The following is a 10065-nucleotide window of genomic DNA, read 5'->3' as shown; positions in this document are numbered from 1 at the left end:
ATCAAGTAGAATGGGCCTTGACATATAATTGAGTAGCCTTAACCATCCTGTAAATAAAGGGCAGGAAAATTTTGTCTGCAAATGGTAAGGCTGAAATGACTGAGAATGTTAAAAAATCTTATGAATTCTGACTCTCTGGCCATTTTTTTCCCCATATATAAGGGCGTGGCATTGTTCCACGAATGGCCAGAGGAATATTAGCCCTTTCCTGTACATAAAGGAAGCAGTCGCTTTGCTTGGGCTGAAATTGCTAGCTTTTGTTGGTGAATACTTCAATTGCTGAGTTTCTCTCTTTTGTTTTAAATCTAACCCTCTTTTAAAATCTACTCCTTACCCTTCCCTTATTCAAATTCTAATTTTGCCAAAAGATGCAACATTTCAATAGTATAAAAGGTTTGCTGAGACATGAACTCCACACATGCACAGAGACTAGATCAGCAAAAAAAAAAAAGGATAGGAAAAGAAATGAGAGAGAGAGAGAGGAAGGAGGGGGAACTGTGGGGGGGGGGAGGTTTATGTAAAACTTGGAACCATTGAGAGAAATCACCCTTAATGTGTCCCAAGTTTGAAATCTTAACATGCCAAATTCTTTTCACAGGTAAATATCAAAGAATTCCACGAACCATTGAGAGAAATCACCCTTAATGTGTCCCAAGTTTGAAATCTTAACATGCCAAATTCTTTTCACAGGTAAATATCAAAGAATTCCACGAACCATTGAGAGAAATCACCCTTAATGTGTCCCAAGTTTGAAATCTTAACATGCCAAATTCTTTTCACAGGTAAATATCAAAGAATTCCACGAACCATTGAGAGAAATCACCCTTAATGTGTCCCAAGTTTGAAATCTTAACATGCCAAATTCTTTTCACAGGTAAATATCAAAGAATTCCACCCCTCAATGGGATTTAAATCACAGACTTTGTTTGTGTGCATTTTAGGAACAGCATTTCCTGACAGGCTTCTCACATGAAATAATTTTCCCTTTTAACAGGATATGTGAACCCCGATAACAAAGTGTTTGTCCCTTTTTTCTCCCACAACAACTTTCTTTCTGTTCTGTGAAATCCCTGCTGTATTAACTAACTTTCTGTTCTGTGAAATCCCTGCTGTATTAGTGACTTCCATCCCTTTGTGTCTTTGACACTTTAAAGTTATAAATAATCTGTTTCCATTTATTTAATCCGTTTTTTCATGATGTCTATGAAATTAATTGAAGCATAACCAAACATTGTTTGTGGAATGGTATTTGTTTACCTTTTGCCTGAGCATTTCTTATTAATTCTGTCATTTTGGCTAGTTCAAGGTACTTGCACAAAGTTACATTGCCATTAAGTCATTTTCCAGTATTTTGCTATTAACACTCTAGCCGATGTTGTCACATCAAGAAACACTCTTTTATTTCCATTGTTACTTCAGATCTCTTAAAATTCTGTGTCTTAGCATTTATTTATTTTGGTTCCTCATAGGTCATTGTGTGTGTGTGTGTGTGTGTTTGTGTGTGTGTGTGTTTTATTATTATTTAACTGTGTCTTTTAAGTCCACCCTGTCCTTACAGGATATCACTTCTACAAGTGTGTTACTACAGATCCAATGAAAAGCTTCGCTACCACGAGACTCATTACCTGCAACAACAAATTTCTTTCAAAGGGGAAGTGGGGCTGACAAAGAGGGGAGGAGTTGAATTGCAAGGACATTTTTTGACTCTTATATTCAACTGATATTTAATTAGTTTGTTGTGTATTATGTGTTATTATGTAGGAATGTTGAAATGTGTTTGACAGTGTTATTTCCACAAAGGGAAGAATTTTTTGTGTGTGTGTGTGTAATTGTCTTATGTTTAATGTATACTGTCTTATTCCTTATACCCCAATGGAGGATTTTCATACATTTTATGCTTTCAAATGGATCAGGCTATTGTGTAGTTCAATGTTTAGATAACCACATTTCGCTGTCCCACCTGGCACACTGCCAACCTTCCCTACCCATTTTAAAATGTGTTAAAACTCACTTTACCAAGGAGAAGCTTCAGGAAGGTGTATATGCCTTGATTTAGCAGGAATGATCCCTTATAGAGTTAAATTGACTTATTTGGACAAGTGCCCCTTTTAAGAATGGTTTTCTTTTAACAGATTGGTTTGAAGAGTTAAGAACCATGGGGCAAGATAAATTCAAATTGGACCCAGTGTGAATTGGGCATGTGTATCCAGGCTGCAATTAGCTTTTGGTCCTTTTAAGTGCAAGTGAGCAACTTCCCATGACTGTTGACCAGAGCCTCTAAAATAAAACCCCATAGAAAGGCCAAGGTAAAGACATTTCCCTCAGGACGTGTCCAAACCTGTGCCAGCTGTGATGGGTGCCAGGCAACATGGCTAATATGAAAGCCCTAAGTGGATTCACCAGGGATTGCCACTACTATGACACGTGAGACCACAGAAGAGCTACCTTGACACCTGAGAACACAAAATGGCGGGGGGCAAAGCGAACTGCATTTTTTTCCAGTCAATAGTGGACCTTCCTGCTAAATGTAAAGCATAGACCACTACTGAACAAAATACAACAGGTGTTCCTTTATGCGATATCCTATACCCAGCTATCTGCACTACTATACTTGCAAATGGCCTTAAGAGGCATGATTTGCAAGTCCCCTTCAGGTTTGCACAAACCCACACATCTAGTACGGTAGATACAAAGTTATTATTTAGTGCATATCTACATAACATAAACATACATTGTATTGGTCCGTGTTGCTCCCTCCTTTGTTGCCCTGCTCAACCAACCTCCTTTTCCATTAGGGCCTATTCCCACTCACACGGCACCCCACCTTCACCGAGATTTAGGGTGCGGAGAAAAGATTTGCAAGTTCTTACAGAACTTTAATGCAAATCTATCTCCGAATGGGGGACTGTTACGGAAGGGGGGGGCATGTCTTCTTCACCTTCTTCTTCGCTACAATATATCAATTTATTTCCAATTGTCAATGTCAAAAGGGACTAAAATCTATAAAATTCATAGAAAATCAACGTGCCAGTTTGCTCTGATCAGCCTTTCCTCCAGGCAATGTCAGGTGCCAGACTATGCATATTTGAGACCATTGTTTTCTCATCCCCAGGAAGTGTTTATCTGTGCATATCTCCAGCTCTGCATATTCCCCCCTCCCTCCTCCTTATGTTAATCCGGTGTAGCTCTGCATATTCCCCCCTCCCTCCTCCATATGTTAATCTGTGTAACCCAACCTCCCTTTAATATATTCATGATGTAATCTGTGTAACCAAACCTCTCTTTAATGTATTCATGACGTGTTTTGCACTGTATTCTGGGACATGGAGGGAAGTTTCAAAAACTCATGTCACCCCTTTCTCACTGTTCAATCTCGTCTTGAACCTGTTGGCCAATAAACTTGGATCTTCTGCAGTTTGCTCCTGTCTCCGGCTGAGCTCATTTTCCTCCGCAGGGACCCACGGACTGAGTCCGATGAGCTGGGTGGCAGAGCAGCCTCGCACCCAGATTTTTGCCGTAACAGCTTCAAAATGGGCCGCATGTGTCTGCGGGAGACCCCAGACATACATCTGATCAGTTTGGAAGCATGACGGTGAGAGCCTCCTCAGAGGCAGAAGGAAATACAGTAGTACCTTGGGTTATAGACGCTTCAGGTTACAGCCTTCGCTAACCCAGAAATAGTACCTCGGGTTAAGAACTTTGCTTCAGGATGAGAACAGAAATCGCGCCACAGCGGTGCGGCGGCAGCAGGAGGCCCCATTAGCTGAAGTGGTGCTTCAAGTTAAGAAAAGTTTCAGGTTAAGAACGGACCTCCAGAACGAATTAAGTTCTTAACCCGAGGTACCACTGTATAAAGGATTATCTCCTTTGTTACAGAATTCCCACCCAGAGGAGGCAGGGCAAGAGGCCACACAGAGGGTCCTCTCTAGGAAATTTGAGAACTCTCTGTGTACTAGCCCTGTGCTAGTGATTTGGCTGCAAACCCCACGGATAAAAGGGTTTTGTCACCTCGATGCAACAAATCCACGTCAGAAAAGAAGCAAACTTATTGCAACTAGGAGGGTAACAGAGAGATAATAAAATAGGAAGAGCCTGCTGCATCAGGCCAGTGACCCATCTACACAAGCCTCATTGCCTTACAGCGGCCGACTACGTCAGAAGTCTGAAAGCAGGGCCTGAGTGCAAGACAAGAGCAACTCTCCTCACTTGCGATTCGCAGCAACTGGCATTCAGAGGCATCCCTGCCATGGAGACTGGAAGGAGAGCATAGTCATTGTAGCTGTAAGAGGCTGATAGCTTTACCGCGCATGCATTTGTCTTAAGCCTCTCTTTTAAAGCTCTCCTGGTTGGTGTCCACCACTAAGGATTGGGGGGGGGGGGTTATATTCAGATTTAAAGGCAAGCCTATGAAATGCACGCTTTCCATAACAACATGAGAAGTGAAAGACAGCCAACCTTTGAAATTCGCACCGTCCATATTTTAGGATGTAGTAAACAAATGGTTACCAAAATGCATTACAAAAATGAACATGTTAGTGAAAACGGCATACAAATATGCATGATGACCTTGCAAAAACATGTGCATAAGTCAAAACTGCATACAAATGTATGTTTACTGGTAGAAATTCAGACTAAAATGCTGATAAAGTTTCCCGACATGTTAATAATCCATGTGGATAGGCAGTTCCGGAATATGTCATTGGTCTCCTTCACAGACCACTTTCTTGCATTCTCTTCTCCAGGGCCAGCTCAATAAATTTTGCCACCCAAGGCAAACCACAAAATGGTGCTCCCATCCCCACCAGGGGAAAATGAGTGAAGATCTACCTCAGGAACATGGGGGAATAAAGAACTGCATCGGAACCCGCTGGCCATGTGGATCCTGCTGTCTGAGGCGGTCACCTCACCTTGCCTCATGGGTGGGCTGGCCCTGCTCTCTTCTTTGGCTCTGTTATTTTCCTCTGTGGCATCGGAAAGCCCTCCTTAGAGTCAGGAGAAGGTAGGCCAGGCAAGCCGCCATGTTGACAATGGCTGTGAAAGCCAACGTCCACAGTGCCATGTGCTTGTCGGCTTGGCCTGCAAGGGCACATTCAAGTGCTTCGGGGCAGGAGTGTGCTCCTGGAAGGCATAAGAAGGTTGTGCGAAGCACTGATGGGATCTGCAGAAATATCACCACCCAGAAGAAGCCCAGCTCCATGGCCAGGAGGAGAAACACGCAGAAAACGAAGGCCGCCGAGGGCCAGGTGCAACGGAGGGGCATCTTGGATTCCGACAGAACCATTTTGGGCAAAGGAATCATTCCGGGAGCCATGCTGGATCCGGCGGCCATGTCGTGGCTGACACTAGTGATGTCAGTGAGCTCCTCGTCTCCTTCCTTTGCCGCCTTTCTCTGGCGCTTGGATCCTGTCCTTATGAGCCCCATTAGCCCCACTGGGAGCAGGGCAGCCAAAAAGGCAAAACCCCACGCAGAGGAGACGGGGGAAGGAAAGTGGCGGTTGAAGCAGAGCGCACTGCAGAAAGGCCGACTGTCCGCCTCCACTGAGGTCCAGTTGCAGACCAGGTCGGGGTTGGGAGAGGACCAGGGCCCGTCGGCGATGAAAAGGGCCACCAGCCGTAGCCCCAGAAGGAGATACCAGGGGGCCAGGCCTCGGCAGCCAGGCTCACCTCCAGGGAACATCATGGCTGGCTGCAGGAGCCGAGCCAGGCCAGCGACCACAGCAGCCATCTGCTGAGAGAAGGGAAGAGATGAGAGGAAGATGAGTTTCCTTTCTAAACATTATTGTGCAAAAGTTGGTTGCTCTGTGGTCTTCAGAGGCCTGAGAGAGTTAAGAATGGCAAATAGGCTTTTGGTTTTGTTTTGAATGGAGGGCACTGCTTCTTCTTTTTTTACATGTACATTTTTAAAAACTGGTTTTCAGGGCCTTTGTGCATTTAACAAATACATAATATAGTGGTACCTCAGTTTAAGTACTTAATTCGTTCCAGAGGTCTGTTCTTAACCTGAAACTGTTCTTAACCTGAAGCACCACTTTAGCTAATGGGGCCTCCTGCTGCCGCCGCGCCGCCGGAGCACGATTTCTGTTCTCTTTTTTTTTTCCAATATGATTTTTATTGTTTTTAAACCATAACAAACAAAAAATAAAACAGTTTACATCTTATTATCACGGATTCCTTTGACGATTTCTGTTCTCATCCTGAAGCAAAGTTCTTAACCTGAGGTACTATTTCTGGGTTAGCGGAGTCTGTAACCTGAAGCGTATGTAACCTGAGGTACCACTGTACAGAAATTCATCAAATGACGTTTCCCCCATTACAGCATCTTTATGCTAGGAAAGGGTTTGCGCCTGTACCACTCCTATGAGAAGCACAGGGGTGGGGAGGTGGCAGGTATTTTTCCAGGCACACTGGGGTGGTGGGTCTACAGAATTTGGTCCAGCTTCTTTCCAGGATCATCCACTCCCACCCTTTACTACTGAAATTTCTTTAGACTATTTAGTGCCCTGGTCCTTTTAAGTACCTGTACTACTGTTCTGTGACAGGTGTGTGGAGCCATTGGTCCGCCACATATTGGTGAACTACAGCTCCTGCAACCTCAGCAAGCCTGGCCAATGGGAAGGGCTGATGGGAGTTGTAGTTCAGCAACATCTGGAAGGCCAAACGTTTCCCACACCTGCTCTATGGCTTTTAGATGATAAATTGTTATCGAGGCATCACTTTAAAATGAAGGATTTCCAACAAGATTGACCCTGCATCTCACCTGTAGGTTGGGCTATTATTATCTTACTGTTATTAATGATAATCTATGTGTTAAATACGCAGGTGGCGCTGTGGGATAAACCATAGAGCCTAGGACTTGCCGATCAGAAGGTCGGTCGGTCGAATCCCCACGACGGGGTGAGCTCCCGTTTCTCAATCCCTGCTCCTGCCTACCTAGCAGTTCGAAAGGACGTCAAGGTGCAAGTAGATAAATAGGTACCGCTCCAGCAGGAAAGTAAACGGTGTTTCCGTGCGCTGCTCTGATTCGCCAGATTAGTCATGCTGGCCACATGACCCGGAAGCTGTACACCGGCTCCCTCGGCCAGTAAAGCGAGATGAGCGCCGCAACCCCAGAGTCAGCCACGACTGGACCTAATAGTCAGGGGTCCTTTTCCCTTTACCTTTATGTTTTAAATTTCTGTTTTACCTTTCTTTGGACACTGCCCCGTTTCTCCTGCCTGTATCTACACCAGCCAGATATCCTCCAAATATTATTCAAAGCACTTCAAACATAGGATCGTGTGTCAATCTGAACTTATTCTGTGGTTTAGATCATGGCACATGCAAGAAAACTGACGTAACTCTAAAATGACAGGAGACCCTCCATCATGAACTTTTGCAACCCTGATACTAGCCTGGTCTCAAACCATGTCCTGAAGGCATTCAGGAAACATATTGTGTTCCTCACACCTTGCATAAAGGTGAGCACCTGTAAATTTAGTTGCCAGGGTAGTCTATTCACCACCTGAATGGGGCCATCAAGATAAAGGTGAGATGGTTTGAAGGCAGCAAGCAAACAAAGGATGCCCGGATTGTTTAGCTAACACCCACCAGGTGGTTTTCTTTAACACAATTAATTTGCAAGATGGGAGAGATGAAGCTGGGCAGGAATTGCAAGGAAAAGGCGATAGAATTGCTCATCCGAAGAGCCCTTTCCTTTCTCCATGAAGAAAAGGCTATAAGGAACCCTAAGATTTGTAGTCAGTGGCATTTCTTAACTTTTATTAAGAAGTGTGAGTTCTGGGACAAATTTTTCATGCTCACTTCTGTAGGCTTTTGAGAATATGTAGAGATTCTCCCCCTCTTTAGTTCAAGGTTTGTGATGAGGGATTTGCTGCCTCCTTAAATTGTAATTTACTTGTTATTCTGTTGCTTTCGTTTCATAGAATAAAACAAGCTTTCTTTATTCCTTTGTATAAGAATTTCTTGTGGGCGTACGGTTAAGGGTGACACACATATTCAAAAAACAGATGCACATTGTAATTCCAACAAAATATCGCAAACCTCTTTGATAGTGTGTGTATGAATATATGTGAGTGATGTACACGCATGTGGGTTCAGACACATACAGTACCTCTAACAATTCTATTATGTTATATAAGACACAAAGACCCTTATCCGGTAAACCTGGTTCCAAATATCTCTCAGGTTTTACCCTATAAAACAAGACCCAGAAAACTCCAGGGTCTTATGCAAAATCATCATCTGCAACAAACACTCCAGCTCTTCCCTTCTCATCCTAATGCAGGCTGCCAGGAGTCTAGCTGCAGTTATTCAGCAGGGAGTAAAAAGCACTCAACACATGCTCAGAAACATTCATTTTGTTCCAGAACTTAAGCCCTGGCACTGAACACTGTGTGTGTGTGTGTGTGTGTTCGTGTTCTTCTGGGGCTGAGCCTAGGCTAAAATTAAGCCAAGCCTGTGTCTTTTCAAAATTGGGTTCTGTCTTCAGATTCCTGAAGTCTGTATGAGGACAGGGTTAAGTTAGAAAGCCAGACTCCTGGGTTCTCTACGAAGAAGGAAGCAGGACTGCAAAGAACTGGGGATTTGGGGGTTGCAGGCAAGTTAGCAAGACTAGTCCTGCAAGAGCCTCCCTGACAGTGGCCATTTGGGAGGGCCACACTCACTTCCCTGTGTTGCCCTTTGAGGACGGCCCCTAACAGTCCCCTAACAGTCCCTGTTTAAGCAACCACTCATCATTTTCAGTCCCCCCCCATGCTCAAGACAATGCCTTAGACAGCCTTTTAGTTCCCCCGCCTGCACTCACTTCCCCAAGTGTTCAGAGAGGAAACATCCACTTTTGTGTCCAACGATAAAAAGGTCCCTTGAGAAGCATAAAATATAACTCTGTTGCTGCCTGTTTTAATTTTACCTTTTCCTCTAGAGTCGACTTGACACTTCAGTTCTTCTGTTTGTCCACCGTCTTCTCCTTCGTCCTCTGGAATCTGTTCTGCCTCTTGTGTTCTGCTTTAGGCGGGGGGGGGGGAGGAGTTGTTTTTTGGTTCCACATTATCAGAAAGTCCCCTGCACAGAACAGGCCGGCCGCAGACAAACAAATGGAAAGCTGAAATGAAACTCCCAAGAGAGATGGGAATAGCTGCCAGAGCTAACGCCCCCACACAGCTGCATGGATGTGGGCCCTTGGCATCCCCCTGATGGACCACCCTTCTCCCCACCCTCTGGTTTTGACTTCCTGTGCTTTCTCAAATTAGACTGCCGTCTTCTCTGCGTCAGCCAACCTGGTGCCCTCCAGATGTTTTCGACTCCAGTTCCCATTAGCCCTTGGCGATGGGAGTCGTAGTCCTCCATGTGGAGGAGCCGAAGTCAACAAAAGCTCCTCCTCATGGAGCAGAGGTGGGAAACTTGGGGCCAAACGGGAGCCTCCAACCCTCTCTATGTGGCCCTCAGAACTCTCCCAGGCTACAGCCTTATTGGCCCTGCCTGGTACCCTTCCTTGATTGTTGTTTGCCCAGCTGGGAATGTGTCCCTGAACTCTCATAAGGCCTCTCACTTGCCTGGATCAAGAATAGAGCAGGGGTGCAAGAGGGTAAAAGTTTGGTTACTGACCAAAGGCAAAAATAAACTAAAAATGAAGCCCCCCCCCAATTTCACACGTAAAGGTAAAGGTAAAGGTACCCCTGCCCGTATGGGCCAGTCTTGACAGACTCTGGGGTTGTGCGCCCATCTCACTTAAGAGGCCAGGGGCCAGCGCTGTCCGGAGACACTTCCGGGTCACATGGCCAGTGTGACATCGCTGCTCTGGCGAGCCAGAGCTGCACACGGAAACGCCGTTTACCTTCCCGCTGGTAAGCGGTCCCTATTTATCTACTTGCACCCGGAGGTGCTTTCGAACTGCTAGGTTGGCAGGCGCTGGGACCGAGCAGCGGGAGCGCACCCCGCAGCAGGGATTCGAACCGCCGACCTTTTGATCAGCAAGTCCTACATTTCAATAAAAACTCTCCCCCAACTTCCCATCCCCTTTTCCATGGCGTTTCTGTTCCTCTCCCTCTGCTACATCCTATCTACTAC

The 10065-nt window shown here is 45.2% G+C and overlaps 1 protein-coding gene across 2 annotated transcripts; it reads right to left on the bottom strand.

Moving 5' to 3' along the window:
• Window positions 1-4951: 4951 nt before the first annotated feature.
• On the bottom strand, window positions 4952-9138 carry LOC309354569 (uncharacterized protein; the record flags this gene model as incomplete). 2 transcript variants are annotated; one of them, XM_081884790.1, is made up of 2 exons in its annotated part: window positions 8909-9138; window positions 4952-5728 (listed from the first exon to the last, which is right to left on the bottom strand). In XM_081884790.1, exon 2 carries the CDS (start codon window positions 5723-5725, stop codon window positions 4952-4954), a length of 774 nt encoding a protein of 257 aa, XP_081740916.1. In that variant the 5' UTR covers window positions 5726-5728; window positions 8909-9138. The 2 variants fall into 2 exon arrangements, with proteins under 2 accessions (XP_081740916.1, XP_081740917.1); XM_081884791.1 differs by having other exon boundaries at window positions 4952-5725.
• Between the last annotated feature and the right edge of the window lie 927 nt (window positions 9139-10065).

This window comes from Podarcis melisellensis, assembly GCF_964234715.1.
Source record: "Podarcis melisellensis genome assembly, chromosome: 13".
Classification (NCBI taxonomy): domain Eukaryota; kingdom Metazoa; phylum Chordata; class Lepidosauria; order Squamata; family Lacertidae; genus Podarcis; species Podarcis melisellensis.
The sequence above is the reverse complement of the archived record's forward strand: the minus strand, read 5'-3'. Positions and strand labels throughout refer to the sequence as shown.